Source organism: Bidens hawaiensis, unplaced genomic scaffold, assembly GCF_021521415.1.
Source record: "Bidens hawaiensis isolate Kalapana, Puna unplaced genomic scaffold, B.hawaiensis_p1.1 tig00019794_1, whole genome shotgun sequence".
NCBI lineage: Eukaryota > Viridiplantae > Streptophyta > Magnoliopsida > Asterales > Asteraceae > Bidens > Bidens hawaiensis.
The window spans coordinates 63888-85669 of record NW_027493004.1 but is presented as its reverse complement, the minus strand read 5'-3'; the positions used below and the strand labels follow the sequence as shown (position 1 = coordinate 85669).

The 21782-nt window shown below is 37.5% G+C and overlaps 3 protein-coding genes across 3 annotated transcripts; 1 reads left to right on the top strand and 2 right to left on the bottom strand.

The window, feature by feature from the left end:
• Window positions 1–1168: 1168 nt before the first annotated feature.
• On the bottom strand, window positions 1169–8033 carry LOC143559249 (putative inactive ATP-dependent zinc metalloprotease FTSHI 1, chloroplastic). Its single transcript, XM_077047890.1, has 10 exons — window positions 8011–8033; window positions 5934–6347; window positions 5762–5846; window positions 3776–4171; window positions 3646–3699; window positions 3499–3564; window positions 2952–3047; window positions 2739–2867; window positions 2554–2606; window positions 1169–1466 (listed from the first exon to the last, which is right to left on the bottom strand). The coding sequence occupies exons 1-10, from the start codon at window positions 8031–8033 to the stop codon at window positions 1265–1267; spliced, it is 1518 nt and encodes a 505-aa protein (XP_076904005.1). The 3' UTR covers window positions 1169–1264.
• Window positions 8034–9210: 1177 nt separating this feature from the next.
• LOC143559241 (uncharacterized) lies at window positions 9211–12238 on the top strand. The gene is made up of 6 exons (XM_077047885.1): window positions 9211–9415; window positions 9532–9614; window positions 9709–9795; window positions 10878–11026; window positions 11656–11787; window positions 11871–12238. The coding sequence occupies exons 1-6, from the start codon at window positions 9250–9252 to the stop codon at window positions 12058–12060; spliced, it is 807 nt and encodes a 268-aa protein (XP_076904000.1). The 5' UTR covers window positions 9211–9249; the 3' UTR covers window positions 12061–12238.
• A 1687-nt stretch (window positions 12239–13925) lies between these two features.
• Window positions 13926–16982, bottom strand: LOC143559240 (GDSL esterase/lipase At1g29660-like). The gene is made up of 5 exons (XM_077047884.1): window positions 16634–16982; window positions 15746–15873; window positions 15420–15659; window positions 15078–15333; window positions 13926–14354 (listed from the first exon to the last, which is right to left on the bottom strand). Exons 1-5 carry the CDS (start codon window positions 16959–16961, stop codon window positions 14089–14091), a joined length of 1218 nt encoding a protein of 405 aa, XP_076903999.1. The 5' UTR covers window positions 16962–16982; the 3' UTR covers window positions 13926–14088.
• Window positions 16983–21782: the final 4800 nt, after the last annotated feature.

Below are 21782 nucleotides of genomic sequence, written 5' to 3'. Positions count from 1 at the left end.
TATAAACAAAAGAAAAAATTACAAATTTTATCCTTTTGAATATGTAAAATTATGGATTGGGTTCTTTTTGAAATGAGTTTCATTTTTTATTCTTTATTTGCATAACTTGCTCGGCTTTTGTCCTTTGAACTAACGATCATCCAAAAACTCAGTTAAGTGTTGATGTGCCAAACATGTGAGGATAGAAAGGTAATTTCAATCTACATAATAATAATAATAATAATAATAATAATAAAAAATAATATATTTTAGGAGTTATCAGTTATGGGCCCATCAGATCATTATCTTCATCAAACCTATCATTTATGAGTGACCACCATTACAACCATTTGGCTTACACCACCACCATCCCTATTCCTCAGTATCTTTCATCAAAACACCATTGTTTCTCTTTCACCATGTAAAACCCACCAACACATCACTATGAGTTCGTATATGAGGAACTTATGATTCTCTCAATTTCAAAACCCTGGCCCCAAGTCATGAACAATTTTCCAAGCATATAGCATGAATCAACCGTTCGTATAATAAATCTGGACATCATACAAGGTATCCAACGTCCACACAAATTCAAATCCTCACCGGAATAGGAACCTCAATCGAGCTTCTAGAAGCTACCGACGTCCACACAAAGAAAACATTCGAGTACGGGCAGACTCGCGGCCTTATTTAAAGCCCATGGCCGACAACACTCGGGTTTTACCAATGCGCAAGTTTACCGACCCCCCCCCCCTCTCCTTAACAAAATTGGTCGTTGGTCCACCTCAATGTTTATATTTCTTTTCGTTTTTAGTTCCGGTACCTTAACATACATAATCAAAACCAACTGAATTTGTGTCAAGTTACCACCTCAATGCTCAGGACCACAACACTTGGGCTCTACCACCGCCCGGGTTTACCAACCAAATAAACATCGTGTTAAATATTTTGTTTTCTTATATGTTAATGTTTTTACATGTTAATTTGGTTAATTTTTTGGGTTTTAACGCTCAAATTTTACCAATGGTATCTATATCGTAACGAACACAGCCGATACTGACCGAATTCTTGTCGAATCATCTTCGTAACGCTCGAGTTTTACCAACGCTTGTGTTTCAACGCTGAGTTTTTGCCAGCTGTTGCGCCGGGTAGAAAAACTAGTTTAAAAACAAAATAGCTGAAAATGGTGTGGCAAACAAATGCAAAGTCATCCAAAGTGTACTTTTAACGCGGACAACCTTTTAAACGACTTTACTCAGAACTTGTGATTATTGAACAAAAAAGATCAAACCTTTCTGTCAAAGCGACCGGGCCGAAGAAGTGCAGGATCTAACAAATCCTTACGATTTGTAGCACCTAAAAAGATGACACCTTTTCCTGTATCAAATCCATCAAGCTCTATCAACAGCTGGTTCAATGTAGTTTCTCTTTCTTGTGTAGCCGCGTTGTATAGATCATCTGTCTTGTCATCATATATTCCTTGACGTCTGGTTATCAGAATAATATTATATGTGTTAGGGTTATTCAAATTTCAAAATATGAGTATGTGTTTGTAAGAATATTGAAATGTTCATATAATATGTGTATTGAGTAAAGAATCATGTAAAAGAAAGAGGCACTCCCTGCAAACCAATTTAAATTAAGTGTCAACTGTAAAATGACTAGGGTTGTTCTAAAAACTGGCAGCTCATGGCTCGCTCAAAATCGACTTGTATGTAAACGAGTTTTGCCCGAGCTAAGGTAAGCTCGACTCATTAGGCTCGTTTAAATTAAAGACCAATAACCCAAATTATAATATTAAATAAATAAAATTTTGAAGTTATCAGTTATGCGCTATATGTATATTAAAACAATTACTTTTTTCTTAACATATATATGTGTGTGTGTCGCTGTGTATAAATATAAAAATATTTTTTCTTTAAAACAAACGAGTTGGCTCGAGTTTTTTACGAGCCAAGCCGAAGCTCAACATTTCAGCTCGTTAAGATGAATGCACTGGCTTGGCTTGGTTTGTAACGTGTCTCAACAAACCACAAGTTGATTCAAGCTGTTACGAGTCGAGCCAAGGCCGAGCTCAACATTTCAGCTCGTTAAGATAAACCAGCCAGCTCGGCTTGCTTTGTAAACAAATCGAGCTCTACATTTCAGCTCGTTAAAACAAACGAACCGGCTCAGCTCGCATCGTATCAGTTTGTGAACAAGCCACGCCCAAGATGATTCAAGCTTGTTGCACGCCAACATTTCAGCTCATTTATGTATGGCCCGAGCCCAACCTAGCCCGAGTCAGCTCAGCTCATTTACAGCCCTATGTCATATTGAAAATACCCATCAACTGCAGCATAATGTAATTCCACATAAAAACTAGCCAAAAGAAAATGTTGCATCTATTTTGGAAAATCTCTAAAAAATTAATTATTGCGCCTATTTTGGCATGGGGAAAAAGAACTAAACAAGAATCCAGTTCCTATGTGTGATGTTTTATTGTTGATAAAAGTATCAAAACAAGTAATTAGCTATCTAGGTTATCACGTGAGTTTTTCGCTCTTTAAAAGCCTCTTAATAATAACACAATACCTTGTAGCTAGTGCATCAATTTCATCAATGAAAATTACAGATGGTTTGTTCACCTGCAGAAACCAAATGGCCAATTCTTAATCAGTACTAGCCAAACCATTTCACGGTAACAAGTCATACCCGTTTCTATCTATATAAAAATTCCATTTACTGAGACTAAATTAAAAATGATAGAATGTAATCACCTTGGCTCTCTTGAATAGATCCCTAATACGAGCAGATCCGACACCAACTAACACTTCAACAAATTCCGACCCTGCCATTTGGTAAAACGGGACCCCGGCTTCACCAGCTATAGCCTTGGCAACAAGGGTCTAAACAACATTTAATTAAGTTAATAATTTTCACATATACCGTGATGATATTTGCAAACAAATAATAATAATAATAACAATAACCTTGCCACATCCTGGAGGCCCTTCTAAAAGTACCCCATGAGGAGGCTTTATCCCCATCTTGTCAAATAATTCAGGATTCTTCAAGTACTTCACCAACTAATTAACACAAAAAATCATAATCAACTTACAAAATGTATCAAATAGCTAGCTAATAATAATCATATCTTAGGGTTCAAATCATTTAGAATTTACAAACCAGAAAAAAAAAACAAATTTCCGATGGGACACGATCATAATCAGGTTTTGGGTTGGCATATCTGGCCCGTTTAAGAAACGGGTCGTCTTCGGGTTGACTTGTTTAACACGTTTAGTTAAACAAGTCGACCTATTAACCTGTTTAACAAAAACTTCTGCAACCCACCAACCAATTTAACACAATTACAAGTTGATTATTACCATTTACACATCTACCCAACAATGACCAGCCCGTTTGACACGTTAAGATAAATGGGTTAAAGGGGTCGTGTTTGGGTTAGGGTTGATGTTTTTAACACGAATAAGAATATGGGTCTTGTTCATGTTGAACATTTCAACCCCCTAAATTTACCTCTTGGAGCTCTTCAACCGCTACCTCAATCCCTGCCACGTCATTAAATGTAACTCCAGTTGAACCCTGGAAAAAGATTTTTTTTTTAAATATCTTTAGAATGATGTAATTAAAGATCTAAGAAAAACTGCTTTTTAAAAAACTAACATCAACTCGAGCTTGCGGTTTAGACTGAGAAAACTCAATTCCTTGCCATATATCCTGCAAAATCAACAGCAAACAAAACCTTAATTACATTTTCCAAAAAATAAATTATAATTCTTGAAAACATATTTACCCATTTCCTAAAATTCTTGGGTCTTCTGGAAAGAGTGAACCGAAGAAGAATAACCATAGATACACCAACCAGCAACATCGGTCTAGCTATTTTAAACTTTGAGGAAACCCCGCCATAAAAAAACATGTCTAATATGGCATCACCCATTCGTTCCAAAACACCGCCAACAACTTCTAAAGGAACGGTTAGAAATGGCTTGGCGACTGGCCAGATGGCATACGTGGTACAGACATAAACAAAGCTTGTTACAGCAAATGCAGCTGAGGCTAAAAATCCACCAACGACAACGTCGGCTGCTGCAATAGCCGCCGTCACCGCACCGAGTTCCACCATCACCCTGCTTGATATTGATGATGCCACTGGATTTGGATATTGTGGCACTTTTCCCACCCAAGCCTGCATAAAAGGGTATATAATTAATTAAGGAACAATTTCATATATATCCCTGCAAAACTAAAAATATCATATATTACCCGTAGTTTTTTTACCCATTCGATTGTTAGATTATATGTTGTCAAAAGAACAGAAGAGTAGAGACGATGGTTCAGTTCGGTTCACTTGCTTATCATCGATGTCGATCATAAACAAAATAAAAAAATAGGGTTTAAACAAATATAATGGAAAGGGATAGAATGGTCATTAAGTGAAAGTTCACTGAAGTTGAGTATATTAGGGGCTGTAAACGAACCGAACGTTCAGCGTACTATTCGTGAATTGTTCGGCGGGAAGTTGGTTTATAAATGAACAAACATGAACAAGAAATTTCGTTCGAATAAACTAATGAACGAGCACGAATCGCAGACATGTTCATTCAATTGTGTCCGTGAGCGTTCAATAAGGTGTCTGTTTACGTGCATTTGTGTTGGTTCTTTTGTTTATGTTTGTCCATTTAAAGGTTTTCTTTCTATATTTTTAATGACTGTTATAATCATATTATTTAGACTTAAGCAAAATAATTAACTATAAAATATATGTGTGTGAGTGTGTTATGTAATTAATTAATATGTAAATAAACATATAAATATGAATGTTAAAAAAACCACCAACACAAACTTTGTAGACAGACCAAACCTTAGACACTATCCATTTTTGGTTAGCTTAAATTAAATAAAACATTGGTTCGTGAACAGTTCACGAATAAGTTCATTTCCTTAACGAACGAACACAAACAAGAAATTTCATTCGGTCAGGTGTTCGTGAACCGTCCGCTTGTCCGATAAAAACTTAAATGACGAGCATGAAGAAAGCCTTGTTCGGATCAGTTCGTTTGCAGCCCTAAGTATATATGATAATGATATTTTGAGTTTTGGTTGGGTATATATGAAAGTTTTAAAGTTTGTATGGGTATATATATGAAAGCTTTCAAGTTTGCAAGGGTATATATGAAATTAATCCTTAACCTTATTACACGCATAGTTCATGTGGTTTGGCCATATTCCAACTTTAGTCACCAAGGCAATTTCAAATATTACAACTCTAGACCAACAGTTTGCATTAATGTAACACCAATGGTCTCTAAAATGATTGAACGTTAAATACATAATGGCCCCACGCCCTTTTATAATTTTAAGTAACCAAATAAAAATATGAAATTGGTGGGTATTTTGGTACCTTTTCAATGTTTAATAGAAAAGGTTAACATCCATCTATCTCAGGGACTAATGATGTTAAGTTCGTGCAAACAGTTGGTTTAAAGTTGTAATTTTGAAACTTGGGGATTAAAGTTACCGTATGGCCAATCCATAGAGATCATCCGTGTGATTCATTCCAGTAATTTACTAAATCCTTGATAATCAATTTTTTTCGCCTACAGTGTAGTATTCCAGATAACATAAAATGTAGCTTAGAGAATCATATACTTAGCAACTAATATATTATTGCATATTCTTCCATGTTGCAAGAATTACTTTCAAAACACACATCCCAACACCCCCAAAATGCATTCTATGAAATTACAATAAAATATACCGGAGACGATCAAAATACCATAGTTTGTGCCTCGATCTCGTATCGTGGTCCGTTATACTCGTTTAAAACATCTTGCACTTGAATACCATCTAGCTTTACCGACCTAACCACAATCATAAAGTTAAAACCATCAAAAAACTATTCAAACATTTAAAACTATATCACAAAAAACATCAACAAGAATACTCACAACTTAGTTCTCTGCAAATTCTTGTCTCCCAGAATCTCCTTCAACTCCACAATGAAATCTTTACGCCCATTCGCAACCCGATCGTCATCCTTAAAAGTTAAAAACTTTATCTTATCACTCTTTATCGCTTTCTGCAGATCATCAAAGCTCATTCTCGGTAACAGTTCAAACTCCCGATCGAACTCGTTTTCTTCCGACAACTCCTCGACAAATATCTGTTCCGGAACATAAAGTTTCCCCTTGAATTTCCTCAAAATATCATTCAAATGCACATCCTTCGAATAATCAACTTCATTTCCACTTCTATTATTATTGTTCAACTTTTTAATACCATCATAACTAGTTTTACCCAAATTCTCTTTTTCCTTCAATGTATACAAATGATCCCCAATTTTATACCTGGGTTCAATTTGGCTAGTGAAGAAGCGTGAATCGACTTACTTGTATTCGATCTACGTTCCTCCGGTATGAGTGTGCTATATCACCGATGGTTTTTCGAGATACGAGTTCTTCCACCTACAAAACGAACAGCACCGTGAACTTACCCCTCAGAAAGGGACAGAGGGGTCCTCTTTGGGGTAACCCTCCGGTGTGAGAATAAGATATTGCAGGAGAAGATGATAAGAATGTGAAAATGAATAAGGACTTAGAATGTATTTTCTTGCTTGACCTCAACTGTGGAGGTGGTGTAGTATTTATAGTATTAGGGTTTCCAATGATTGGGCTTAGACCCAATTAGGGCCTTTTTGGCCTCCTCCTATTGCTTCGCGCCACGTGTACTTAGGACACCTGGTGCTTTTTCATTGATTAATCTCTGACCAAGGTATTTTACCTGACCCATGTGCCATCACGTGGTGGCACATGGGTTTTGCTGAGTTGTCCACCCTTCATTGGCAGCTGTCAACATCAGCACATTCTTTATTCCTTAAAAGATACCTTCTGGAAGGTTGTCTGATGAGTACAATCATGGTTGTCCTTATCCTGATTTGGATTAGACTATTGTCTCATTTGTTGTGTTGTCCTTTATGCGCCTATCCCGGGGATGCGCAAGGTCTTCTCTTTATTCTCACGCGCAGATGTTTCATGCGTAGATGTGATATGCATGAGCATGTGGTATGCGTAAGCATATGTAATATGCGTGAGCAAATTTGATATGCGCCATGCGCAGATGTGATATGCGTGAGCATATGTGATGCGCGAGCATGTGTGATGCGTGAGTGAGCATGTGTGATGCGTGAGCATATGTGATATGCGTCACGCGCATAGGTTTTGGCTTTGTGTCTTCATGACATCCTGATTTCAAGCCTCTTGTCTATATCTTGTGGGTTGACCCGCCCCGCTCGATGTTAAGGCGGGTGCATACCCCTTCAGCTAGGGTTATCCTTCAAAACCCTGGTCACAAAATCATCTTGGGTTGAATTTGAGCTTGACCCATTACTATTTTGACCCGAATCCGACTTTCGAGCAACTGCCCGAGTGAAATGAAGTGTTTTTGGTTTCAATTTGACGAATTTTGTATTGTTCCGAAATGGGTTTTTGATGGAGAGTGAGGTGTGAAGTGTGATGGTGGATTGGGAAGAGAGAACCCTAGGTGATGTGAAAGTATCAGGTGTTGTTTTTATTTGTGTGGGAAGCATATTTAGGGATTATGGAAGATTAGGGTTTATAGAAATTGTGGGTTAGATGCAGCAGGCCATTGAAGTGATTGTGAAGATATGAATTAAAGTTCTGTGTTATGTTCTGCAACAATTGGAAGGTTTATCCGGATCCGAATGTTTAAACGGGTCAGCCTGCAACCCAAACTTAAAACGAATATAAAAGTTGGTTTAACTAGTGATGATCCGAAGATGGTACCAGTACCGACCAGTATCGGTCCTGAAAATTTGAAATATTTGGTATTAGTATCGTTATCGGTATCGGTGCCGGGTCGAAATGTTTGGTTACTGGTATCGGTTTGGTACGTGTACGGTACTGGTATTTCATGCAAAACTCGGGAAATACCAGTACCGATAACTCAAAACTTGGTACCAATTCGGTACAAACTGTACCAAATCAGTAACAAATTCAGTATTGGTACCAATCGGTATCGAAAACACTCATCTATAGGCTTAAGTATGGTTTTAGTTTGGTACGGTTAATTAGGTTTCTAAATCGATTCAGTTTTTTGCCCAACCTTATGTTTATAGGTGTTTTGTATTTCCAGTTTGAGTGATTAGAAAAGTGTATAGCTATTTGAGATTGACAAGTTTGTTAAACCTTGTATTGAATCGAACCTAAATGAGTTTAAACAATGTAAGAATGGATGGTAATGGGACGAGTTTAAGCAAGGTATTTGTAATTCCAATCTCATACCCTTTTGTAAAACCGTGTCCTATACCCGACTCATTACTGTAGGATATAGGCATACTATTAGATATCAAGCAAACCTGCTAATTTATTAAAAAAATATAAGTTGGTATTTTCAAGTATGTTTCTATTTTCTCCATTATAAATAAATTACATAATGAGAAGTGGGTTCTTAATGTACAAAAAAAGTTTGAGTTTTTTTTTCTATTTTTTATTTCTAGTAACTATCCACAAGAATGAAAGGTGAACTACATATTAAAAAATTAGCTCCGATTTTATTCTGGTGATTCCAAATAACCCACCACGTGGTATATATGACTCCCTCCACGACTGTCTTCTCATTCCTTAAGCTATGTCACTGATTAAGCTATGAATGGAACGAGTTGTCGTGTTCCGCTCCATTATTAGGGGATCCGATAGTTAAAACCACATGCAATTATAATTCTTTTATACCTATTATTTATACTATGAAGTGCCCACATGATCCAACAAGGAACAACACTTAAAGGTTGTTAACAAGCTAAATTTATTTTAGCCAAAACTAACTCAACCAAATTAATAAACTTGAGCTGGACTCAATAAAACTCAACATTACAGCTTATTTGTGATAACAGCCAAATACATTAAAAAATTCCAATTCTAAACACGCTATGCCGCGGAATATAAATTCCAGTGACGAAACAAACGCTTAACCTTAGGTTAGGGGCTGCAAGTAACATAATCGAAAGTACACGTCACAATATGACGATAACAAAGATACAATAATAATTACTGAATCCGTTAAAAAAGCGAGAAACAACACTCCAGTCAAAATCCTAGGGTTTGGTTTGGTTTGGTTGTCACAACGAAGCACTCAATCAAAGGTTCGATTCTTCTCAATTCCTCTTCAATTTCGTTACACAAATGAACTCTTATGACTAATCTCTACTTTAATTTTGATTTTACGTATATTACAGTGTGTAATAGAGTGATGGATTCTGATAAGATAGAGGTTGTAAAAGCTCAATTGGAACCGTTCTTACGGCAATCGGAGCAATTCATTCGTCGTGCTGAAGATTATGTTCGTCAGATCCCGCCAAATCAGATCTATTTTGCTATTGGAGCTGTGTTATTCACCTCAATTCTCCTCTTATTAAGTAATAATTTCTAAATTCATTTCATTTGTCTTCATATTTCATGTCATACAATGTGAATTTATAAAAAAAAAAAAAAAGAACTTGAATATGATTAAATTTTTTGAATTGTTTCGCAGTTCGTGTTTTCAAGCATACGATTTCTAACACCATTGTGCTCACCGGGCTTAGTGGAGGTGGCAAAACTGTTCTTTTTTACCAGGTATTTTGTTTTATGCTCTGATCTCAGACCTTTTACTTATTAAGGTACCGTGTGCCAACGTTTGATATAGTTTGTTGCGATGTTGTATTGCCAGCTTCGTGATGGATCCTCTCATCAAGGTACTGTTACTTCAATGGAACCCAATGAGGGCCTGTTTGTGCTCAACTCTGAGACTTCCAAGGTAAATTACTGTCGTCTGATACGGTTGCCAAGGTTTTAATTCTGAATGCAAGATTCTTAAGTATCAGCCTTTTAGTTTCATCTGAATTATGCATCTATATAAGTATGAGTCTATGATATTCATTAACTTTTTAGAGGTGGCATTTTGGACATACGCACTTCCAGATAGGTTAATTTGCTACGTGGTTGAATTAATGACTGAGTTTTGGAGTTGATAACAGCTCAAGGCTGGATGAGTTTAGGAAAAACTTAATGATTAATGTGATTAGTTTTGTGAAGATGTTTTATTTTGGATTTCTGTTGTGTATGCAGCTGCTTACTTGCTCACCGATGACAATAGCATCCTTACATATGAGGCTTTAATTCTTGACTTTTGAGTTTTGAACGTAACCTAATTTAGTTTCTAGTGTTGTTTGGGTGATGATCATGATGATGTGGCAAGTGATTTAAGTCATTTAGTCTTGATGCTCTTGTTTTTGTTGAACATTTGCTGCACATTTCCCATATTATCTGGTTGCATTGTTTGAAGCTTTACTATTTGCTACTGTGTTTATTCTGTACCTTTTTGCTTCTGACCAATAGTTAAATGTAGTCTTTTGTTGTGTTCATGCGTTATTTTGAGGTTTATCTTGCATGTTTTTTGGGTAGTTCTAATGACAAGTGTTTGTGTTATATGCTGCTATGACTGATATTTTTAGCTTTACCTGAATAACCAGAAACCTGATTAGATCATAGATACAGGCTTAAAAACAATATTTTGAATGCTTCATTTTTAAAGTCTTACTTTTATTATGAATTGATATGAAAAAAAGGGAGATAATAGACAAAATAGTTAGTAAACTTGTGAATTGAAGAAAGAGAGAAATAAAAGGAAAAAAAAAAAAAGAAGACGCAATATTATATAATAGAATAGAGAATTAGAAATGGTGTTTTTTGAAAATCAACAAAATATAGAGATAAGTTTAGAGAAGGGTGTTTTTAAGTTAAATTCTGGAGATGAAGATAGAGAAGCTATTGTGAATGTTCTTAAATTATTAATGTTTTAGATTATTATTGCATTAATATCGTAGTTTATTTTTCCAGAAAGGCAAAATCAAAGCGGTCCACCTTGTTGATGTTCCCGGTCATTCACGTCTTCGCCCTAAACTAGATGAGTATTTGCCTCGAGCAGCTGGCATTGTCTTTGTTGTGGATGCTGTTGAATTTTTACCCAACTGTCGTGCTGCTTCAGAGTAATTTCTATTATAGTTATTATTTACAATGCAATCTTGCATGCACTTATGTGTAGGCTTGTAAATTGACCCGAACGAACACGAATGAAGCGTGTTCGTGTTTGTTCGTTTAACTTTAACTGAACAAATGATCAAACAAAGTTTTGTTGTTCGTGTCTGTTTCTTAAAAATGAACATGTTCGTTTGTTGACAGTATAAATGAATGGTTCATGACCGTAAACGAACGAACATAGATGAACAATTATAACTGACCTAAAATCAGTTAGAAAAATAATGTGAAGAATAATATGTCGGGTCTAAAAAGATTTTTAAACTATAGGAAGTTGTAATGGGCCAACAAAATGTAAATGAACAAACTTAAACAAAAGTAAACTAACAAAAAGAAATGAATGTTAATGAACGAGCATAAATGAATTTAAATCAACGAGCGTTCACGAACATAAGTAAACGAACGAGACACGTGTTCATGTTCGTTCGTGTAACTAAACGAACAACTTTTTTTGTTCATGTTCGTTCATTTGTTAAATAAACTGACTTTGGTTTGTTTACAAGTCTACTTATGTATATTCTTTATGGAATACACTAAGTGTACTGTGAATCTAACATTTTTTCATGTTTGCCTGTAAAAGGTATCTTTATGACATTTTGACAAAGGCGAGCGTTGTGAAGAACAAGATTCCACTTCTTATTCTTTGCAACAAGGTGGATAAAGTTACTGCACATACTAAAGAGTTCATCAGGAAACAACTTGAGAAGGAAATGTACGTTTTCACTACTTATTTATTTATAATATTTTTTCTTTATTGAAATTCAAACTTATGTGTTGATGTTTTTTTTGGTATAGTGATAAGCTTAGGACATCAAGAAAAGCTGTATCAGATGCTGATATATCGAATGAGTTCACACTGGGAGTAACCGGAGAACCCTTTTCGTTTTCTCAGTGTGCTAATAAAGTGACCGTTGCGGAGGCGTCTGCGTTAACGGGTGAGATATTACCCTTGGAGCAATTCATCAGGGAGCGTGTTAAGCCATGATATTTGTCTGGTAATTTCATTCGGGTTTTCTTGTTGAAAGTTGAGATATTTTTATATTTTCCTTTTATTTTAGTTTTTGGAGTTTATTTTCATGGAAATGAAAAGTATTGCTTAGAAATATATTTGAACACTTAAGTGGTTCTTTTTCGATTTCTTAATAACATAAGTGTTTCTAGAATGTTTTTATTATCTGCGAACTTGTTCTGTTACTGGATAATATTCGAATAAATTGGTTAATATTGGTAGAAATTTAACATCATTTGGCCACTGGGTCTCACCGGAAACAGCCTCTCTATCCCTATGGGGTAGAGGTAAGGCTGTCTGCATCTTACCATTCTCAGACCCTACCATAGCTTTATTGGTGGGATATACTGAGTACGATGATGATGATATAAATTTATATAGAAAAGCATGTGCAACAATGAAATTACCACAATTAAGTTTTGAAACACCTCCTTATAACCTAGGCACCAGAGTGGGGAGTTGACTTAGGTAGAAGTTGTAGTTGGGACAAAATTTAACAGTCAATTGGTTAATATTGGTAGAAATTGAGCAATGACTTGTTTCGATTTTACATATTGATCGTTTTGAACTAAAAGAAAACTTTTGGACGGAATTTACTTCCAACAAGAAATATATAGTGAGTCAGTGCTGAAATAGCCGAAAATCAAAGCTTGGGCTAAAATTTGTGAGTTCGCTTTTATGTGTAAACTTTCTTGTCAAATGTATGAAATTTGGTATGGTTGATTTTTTGGTCAAAGTTGATCAAAAGTCATTGGGAAGTCAAAATTGTATTGTAAGTTGGTTTGACTTTTGAGGAAAGAGTTCGGGTTGTTTTTGTCCAGTTAAATACTCCGCGGGAGGTTCTAATGGATCGTGTGTTTATTTGGAGTTTGCATTGGTACAAGTTGATCATGGTTAGTGGAAAGTGATACAAGATGAGTATTGATGTTGTTTTATTTTAGCTAATTTATCATTGGTTAGTAACCAAGGTTGGTTTAGGCCTTTTGTCATTGTGTGTAGTGCACTTAGTTCTTATCCTTTTGGAGTTATCTTATATTAGAGTCTACGAGATTTAACCAGAAAAACTAGTTGAGTATCAAACCCGTTTTTCCATCAATGTAAGGCCTAACGTTTCTATATTTTATATGTTATAAAAAAATATGGAAACCTTAGGCCTAAAGTTGATTAAAACGGGTTTGGTATTGGTTAAACCTTTGGGACACAAACTCAAATTAACTTTTGCAATTAAAGTTTGCCGAGGCTCACCCCTTTCCCAAAAAAGAAATAACCGAATTTTATGAGAAAAATCAGAAGATCTGTGATAGGTATGGTGTTGCTAACTTCTTTTATTGTTTGGATAAAAATAGGATATTAGGTGAACTGTGAAACATACATACTTATTTAGCTAGATCATACCTTAAAACATTATACTCTTTTTATTAGGGCAATTCACTATGTTCTTTTAACTTTTGTAATTCTATTTTTTTTTTTGAATTATAAAAATACATAAAATTAGAATATTAAAAAAATGTATATTGAAACCTAACTGAGTAATTTTAAGCAAACTAATAAATACATCTTTACAATCGGGTATAAGACAGCATTAATAAACATAAATCACCTAATGATAGCTAATCATAATATAAGTTATGGACTCATTAATCCGGATCTTATACTTGAAATTGGTACAAATCACAAAATACACAAGTTGGAGTGGTGTGTATCATAGACTCATAGTTCAATACATGAGTAGTTTTAATAAGAATAATAAATCCAAAACTGTGCACTTTCAATATGCCATTTATACCATAATATGGACCAACTTCAAACTTTTGGACCATGATCCATCTTTAATCCTCTATACAAAGGCTTGCATCATCTCTAACCAGTTTACATTTCAATTTCATATAGCTAAAACTAAAACTAAAACATGTGTTATGCATATACCATACCTAATCTATACAGATTACCACAAGAAATATTTCTCAATATACAGAAAGAATATGCTTATCCTGATCATGTTCATTAAGGTTGGCTGGAATACTTGGCATCATCTGTCGCTCTGACCCGTTGAGCTACCATGTCCTGCATGTTCATAGGATAACACATTTTGGTATGCAATCCAGACCACACATTCTCTGCTAAAATCTCATTCACAGCAGATGTTGGATGAACCTGGTCCCACCATAGATGATTTGTAGCATTCCTGCATGCCATTCCAGGTGATATACACATGATCCAACCGTTGTACCTTCCTAAACCGCAACATGCTGTATCTGTAAAACAAAATCCTGCAAATTATCAAATAAAAATGTCAGCTAATGTTTCTTTCATTTCAATATGATTTCAAAATGAGGTGGAAGATGGAAGGGTTGGCTCATAAGTCCACACGTGTAACAACCCAGCTACCACCGCACCATAATATTGTCCGCTTTGGCCGGGACGTACCACCATCGCCTCACGGATTTGCTTTTGGTTGCCCAGATGGTCACCCATCCTCATACTTCTCCCACCTGAGCACGCTTAACTGTGGAATTCTCCACTCATCCACTACCATTAAGCGCCCAAAACGCGTTATGATGGGGAAGGTATCCACCTCCTTATAAAGAAGGCTTAGTTCTCCTTCCCGACCAATGTGGGATGTCACAACACGGGTCAAATGGGCCAAGAAAGATTCAGGTCAAACTGGATAGTTACGGAGTTACCCATTTGACCCATCGAAAAAGCAGCTTCTTTTACCCAAATCAATCCATATCTTGAAAAATGGGCCATAATTGTCCACGTTTAGTACAAATCAAAAGGGGCTGACACTCAAACATGTTTTTTTTTTCTTCAGTTATTATCATTCTTAAAAATAAGATCAATGCATATTATGAATACAAAAACAACATTATCACCATAACTTTTGAGTCTAAAAATAAAACTATTTACGAGGCTTTAGGCATTAAAAAGAATTCTGGGAAACTTTCAGCCCGTTTAAATTATTCCACCTTTTATTGATTGGATAATCTTACCATATTGTTCCTTATTTTTGAGGATATCCATGGAATCAACATAAGCATCACAAAAGATAATATTGGCATCAACAAGTTCTTTATTAAGCTCTCCAACCGTGTATCTCATAACAAAGTTGAATTCCATTATCATATTATTTATCGGTTTCACACATTCGCCATTCTGGCTGTTATACTGCCACAAGTAGTAAGGTGCACAGCCAATAGGTGCCAGCCCCATCACCACCACTCGCCTAACATTTGCATTATACAAATTCTGAAAATAAATAAACGAATAAGGTTAAACCATAACGAGCATTTATGATTTATAGAAAGAAAAGGAAGATTGACAATAATATACACCTTAATCTCCTGTTTCATCGTCTGAGCTAAAAACTGTGTAAATCTCCATGCAAAAAACTTAGATTGTACACCCGACACATCAGGGAGATAGTAATGTATGAAATCATTAGTCCCGATTGAAATATAGAATACTGAGTTTGAAATGTGTTCAGCAGCCGCGTTTTCGCCCATTGTTAGTATGAATTGTTGAAATGTATCCATGACTTGTTGAACTTGCTGACTGAAGGATATGTGTTGACCCTGCATAATAATCACGCACATCAGAAAACATATAATAGCCAAACAAAACTAGCATTTAAAAACAAAATCTAGGGTTTTGAGTGTACCAATTCTGACCCACTGGAGAAAATAATTCCAGCACCAGCAGATGCATAATTCAGCCCGTGCATCTTATCTTCAACCGAGCCACTTTGACCAAGGTAGCTTGGGACAAACGGAAGCCCAAGATGCAATGCTGATTGATTAAAAAAAATATGGTTTTAAATTTGTTTCAAAATGCATATAACTTGAAAGAAGAGCAAAACACAGTTAAAGACACATTTCACCAAACACCTTATCTGCAACTACTCAAATAAAAGAAATTCAACAGAAACAACCCAATAGACATTTATACATTTCATCAAACACCTCATCTGCAACTACTGGAACAAAACTATTCGATGTAAACGCTACTTTTTCATCATTGTAATAAAATTAAAGGAATGTAATTCGTTATCCTAAAAAACCAATAGATACTTAGACCTTTCATCAAACACCTTATCTGCAACTACCTAAACAGAAATAATTCAACAAAATCAACTCAATAGACAGTTACACACTTAAACATTTCATCGAACATGTTATCTGCAACTACTCAAACAGAAATAATTCAACAAAATCAACCCAATACATTTACACCTTCATCAAAAGCCTCATCTGCAACTACTTAAAACAAAATTAATTTAACAAAATCAGTCCAATTGACACTTTCCACCTAAACATTTCATCGAACACATTATCTGCAACTACTCAACACAGAAATAATTCAACAAATTAAACTCAATAGACAGTTACACACTTAAACATTTCATCAAACACCTTATCTGCAACTAATTAAAACCCAAATACAAAATCTTACATCCTTACAAAACCCTCAAATCCCAACAATAATCAAACAAACCCAGATCAAATTAACTTCAACAGCAACAGATATCAAGAACCCAGTAATCAATTACCAAGATAATCCACGGGAATCCTGCCATTAGAGAACCGTCCAGTAGGCCTATGCGTATCGAAATCACGTCCATACGGAAGATGATCGGCACGTGCAAGCGTCCCAAGAAAGTTATTCGTCCCGCAGTCAACAGACGAGTCTCCGATCACGAACAACGCCGGCACCGGCGGCGGCGACGGAGGAGAGGCGGTGGCGTTTCTTGATCGAGTGTAAAGGTCTTCGGAGAAGTGAACAACGGCTACTGGTTTGACGCTGGAGAACATGACGTGGCAGAAGATTAAGAGGGCTAGGGTTTGCAGGCATGGGAATGAGAAGGAAGAAGACTCCATTGATGAGGTGGAGGATTTGGCGGGATATTGAGAGACTTGAATTATGCAACGATAAGACCACCAGTAGTGGCAGCTTTGCCACCCACGAAATGGAGGAAAACGCGGGGTACACCGCCCCCCTACGTTATGTAATTTTCCTCTTCCCCGGCGTTTTCTACAAAACGCAAGAATGGGCACGCATATCAATATTATTATTATTATTATTATTATTATTATTATTATTAACCTTCTTAAAACGTCGTCGTTCCTCTCATTCCAAAACCAATCACACGTCACCACGTGGCGCATAACCCCTGGATGTGGAGAGTTATGACTACAGCCTGTTTTTGTACAAAATCATAACTCTGACTGGGCGTCACGTGGCGCATAACCCCTGGATGTGGAACTTTATGACTACACATGGTCTAAACTTGTTAGATACGTGTGTGTGGGAATACTACTAATGGGTAATAATAACCTTTATTCTTATATTTATCTGACTAATGGTGGAAGCAGGTCAAGCTGTTCAAGCTTAAAAATAAGTTTGTTTAATAAATGAGTTCGAGCATGGGTTTTAGTTATCGAGCTATAGCTATTCGCGAACCGAAACAAAAATGTCATTAACATAATTTGTATAATGTATATTTATTAATTATTAGTTAATCTATTTAATATTATGAAAAAAAAACTATATTATATATATTATCTTTTATATAAAATTATAATTGAAAACACTATATAAAAATAATTATAAATATATAAAAATAAATTAGGAAATAATAAACAGACTGAGTCCAATGTTGAAACAAATACTCACGAGTTAAGCTTTAGAAATAGAGATTGAAATAAGCCGAGCTTGACCCTAATCGAGCTCAAGATCGGCTTGGCTCGTTGCAACCTTATATTTGACGATAATTTTTTTTTTCTCATATTCGACTTAAACATAGTCGGATATCATGTTATATGGGTTCCTTAATGAATTAGTGGATAATAGAAAAGGAAAAGGAAATACTTGCAGATAAGGTTTGAGTAGATGAGTATATATGTTTGGGACTCAGGTCAGGTGCCTCATGATACAATACTAATACTCACTGTATCCAAATATTCATCTCATTGTCCTACCCTTGGTTTAAAAAAGCGAGCCGAGGCGAGAAGGTTTAAGTTGGTTTAGTCATACACTTTGGTTTGATACGTTTAAAAATGATTCGGTCCTGAATGAGAGGGTTAAACATGGAATCACAAAGGCACAAACATTACGAGAATGGGAAGAACAATCTCATGCATAATACAACTTGAATTATATTAGGGGTTGTGCTAATCTTCCTTTCTTTCCCTTTCTCCTTTTAATAGACAAAAATGAATTATATTTTATGAATATTGCTATATATTTCTAAAAGAGTAAAATCTCTCAAATTCAAGTGATACTTGGCAAAAACTCGTATTCGTACAGTCTAATGTTATTTTTTGTTTGCTGAAAGAGTGTGAATTTCAATTTTCTTTTAGCTATGAGTTTCAATTATGTTAATCAAACGGTTTAAACATCCCAACCTGAATAACCCGTTTATTTAAACCGATAAAACCAAATGTGGATTATTTAAATTAAGGTTTATACATGACATTTCAAAACTTGTATATTTTTGTGTTATGATGAGGCTACCTCAGATTTAACATGGCAAGCCCAAAGAACTTTAACAAGATAGTCAAGCCCAAGAAGTGAAGCCCAGTCAAAAACACCATAGTACATGCCAAGACAAAGACCAAAGTCAACAAATGACCAGTCGCTATGGAGCAGATCCAGACAGAAGGGTAGCTTACGTATTCCTGGAACAAAAGGACATACCTAGTGGACAAAAGCAAGTCTCCTACGAAAGTCAGAAAGAAGAGAAGAACCCACTGGATAATAGGGTGTAGTATAGGGCAATGGTCCGGAGGAAAAGATTCCTCCTGGACCTTATATATGTAATGCACTCTCTTTGTAAAGGGCAAACTCACACAAGTAATAGAAAAAGCATAACTTATTGTTTGGGTTCCATTGGCCAGCACGGTTGTTTCACGATTAACACCACCACTCAGATCTCTCTCACTCACACACGGGGAATACGATTCACTTGAGGTTTCAACATCGGCGCCATCCGTGGGACCTGTGTAAATAACAGTCCCACCCACGGTGTTTAGATGAAATAACCAGCCGAAATCCAGATGATACGCTGTCGACGTTCGCACCTTTTGTTGACGGTGAAAGCGCGCCAGCGGTGACAACAGAAGGAAGAATTGCATATTTGCCTAAGACAGACACGTCGTCGGGAAGCAGACTCGACTCCGAAGGGCCAGTAATGATAGAAGATGTGACGGAGGAAGAGGACGGAAGGGCAATAGCTGAAAACGGGGAAATGATAGAAGAAAAATGGGAGATAACACCAGAGTTCATACGAACTCACAGAGATGAACTCAAAGCATGTTTAGAAGAGCAAGAAAAGAACGACAAACTCATGGCAGTTAAGACGCGTTTGTCGTTTGACACACCGGCGTCAGAAGGCGGGGGAGAAGAACAACGAGGTGTGCAAGGTAAAGACTCCAACATCCTCTTGGAATCTTTAGCTACACTCATGTCCGCCGTCAAGGGGAAGGAAAAGAAGAAGACAACTTCCGACGCTTTAGACACCCCGTAATGACCATCGGACACATCAGACGTGTCAAAGTTCACACGGCGAATTGCTGAGGCAACCCTTCCCCCCAAGTTCTGCTACCCATCCACGGTAGACAAGTATGATGGGACTCAAGACCCGGAGGGTCACCTCCATGCCTTCCGGGGAGCTGGAATGGTCAGTGGGTGGTCCATGCCGGCCTGGTGCTTGATGTTTCCCCAAACCCTCACAGGAGGAGCGCGAGTTTGGTTCGACAGCCTGGAACCAGGGAGCATGAACAACTATGAAGAGCTGAGGGGAAAGTTTTTAAGAAATTTCAGCCAACAAAGAAAGACTATGAAGAATCCCAACGAAATCTTACACATCAAGAGAAGGGATGAAGAAAAGGTAGAGCAGTTCATGTACCGATACGTAGCTGAGAGTATGAACATCAAAGGGGTCCCGGAGGTCATGAAAATAAGTGGTTTCATTAATGGGGTGAGATTCTCCCAGTTGACAGAGAAACTGGGGGAGGACTTTCCGGCCACCTTTGACCAACTCATGGATAGAGTGAGAGCCTTTGTCAGGGGGAAAGACACTGGATCCAAGTTGAGAAAATGGGAAACAAAGAAGGGAATGCCCAAACCTGTAGGAGGAAATGGTGTCGGAATGGCCAACCCAAGGAAGATGAGAGCACAACTTGAAAGACCCCTTCTGGTTACACGCCGTCTACCAAGTATCATCCGGTTCGTTTCTACAACAACATAAGCCCCGAAGGAAACCGATACAGACCACCGCAGGGTGAAAAGCCACTACCGGGAGGAGGAGGAGGAGAAGACGTACTAGCGACAGATAAGGGCAAAAACACCCCAAAGATCTCCAGGCCTTTTTAACAGGCGTACAAACCCAACCCCCTAGGATATTGTAACTATCACAAGAGTCAGGGACGTACCACGGAGAATTGCGTCCAGTTGAAGAGGTTGTGGGAGGCAGCTTTGAAATCAGGGCAATTACCCCTCCCCACGAGAGGATCACCGTCGAAGGTTAAAGAAGAAGATGAGGACAAACACTTTGCAGACATGATAAGGTGGAGGGACGAAGAAGGAGGAGACTTGGGAAGGGTCGCTAAAGTGGGAAGAATGGAATCCCTCATCCCAAGCACAGCGTGGATGAGAACCGAGGTAACCTTCCTCGGAGTAAAGGAGGAGGAGGAGGCACGAGAGACGCCTTTAAATATTTCTGCAAGCATAGCCGGGCATCTGGTAGCACGTGTGCACGTAGACGGAGGAAGTGGGGTGGAGGTAATGTATGAGCATTGCTACGTCAGACTCCAGAGAGATCAGAAGTCGACTGGAGGAAGACGTGTGTCCACTCATGGGATTTTCGTGAGAAGTGGTAGAGCCCCTGGGATCCTTAACCATACCGTTCACCTTAAGGGACGGAGAAAGAGTCAGAACGGTACACCTTCGTTTCTCAGTGGTACGCGCTCCGTCAAAGTATAATGTCATACTCGGCAGACCGGGGATGAAGGCATTACGCGCTGTCCCATCAACTGTGCACAGGTATACGAGGTTCCCTACTCCCAAGGGAATCGCAACTATCTGATCGTCTATCGAAATCGTAGCCAGCATCGAGAGGGGAACCAAGTCAAGGAAGGGGGTAGAGGAAGGGGTTCTCAATGGGGAACACCCATACCAGACTGTCAGAATCGGGCCACAACTGTCTGACCGGGGGAAGCCGGGTTAAAGAAGGTGCTCCTCCACAATACCGACATTTTTGCATGGACTCATGAAGATATGACCGGGGTCCCACGAAACCTAGTACAACATAGTCTAGATGAGTTCCATTGGATGGAGCCAGTTAAACATAAGAAAAGAAGCCTGGGGGCCAAAAGAGCCAGGCAGTGTTGGAAGAAACGTCGAAAATGCTACAGGCCGGAATAGTACGCGAGGTCAAGTATCCCCGGTGGATATCAAACCCAGTTATGATCGTAAAGTCAGATAACAGCTGGCACATGTGTGTTGATTTCAAGGACCTGAACAAGGCCTGCCCAAAAGATTCATACCCACTCCCCGAGATCGAAAAGTAAATAGAGCCCCTGACCCAATTTCCCCTAAGATGTTTTCTAGATGCCTATAAGGGATATCACCAAATTCAAATGGATCCCAAAGATGAAGAAAAAACAGCGTTTTATACCAACGAGGGGACCTACTGCTAT

Coding starts and splice junctions, on each gene's coding strand:
- LOC143559249 (XM_077047890.1), bottom strand. CDS start 8,033: ATGAGTGTTTTCGATACCGATTG. Junction 2,868..2,951: donor GGCCTCCAGGATGTGGCAAG/GTTATTGTTATT, acceptor AATGTTGTTTAG/ACCCTTGTTGCCAAGGCTAT. Junction 1,467..2,553: donor ATTGATGCACTAGCTACAAG/GTATTGTGTTAT, acceptor TCTGATAACCAG/ACGTCAAGGAATATATGATG.
- LOC143559241 (XM_077047885.1), top strand. CDS start 9,250: ATGGATTCTGATAAGATAGAGGTTGTAAAAGCTCAATTGGAACCGTTC. Junction 11,027..11,655: donor AACTGTCGTGCTGCTTCAGA/GTAATTTCTATT, acceptor TGCCTGTAAAAG/GTATCTTTATGACATTTTGA. Junction 11,788..11,870: donor AAACAACTTGAGAAGGAAAT/GTACGTTTTCAC, acceptor TTTTTGGTATAG/TGATAAGCTTAGGACATCAA.
- LOC143559240 (XM_077047884.1), bottom strand. CDS start 16,961: ATGGAGTCTTCTTCCTTCTCATTCCCATGCCTGCAAACCCTAGCCCTC. Junction 15,874..16,633: donor GATTCCCGTGGATTATCTTG/GTAATTGATTAC, acceptor TTAATCAATCAG/CATTGCATCTTGGGCTTCCG. Junction 15,660..15,745: donor TCTCCAGTGGGTCAGAATTG/GTACACTCAAAA, acceptor ATTATTATGCAG/GGTCAACACATATCCTTCAG.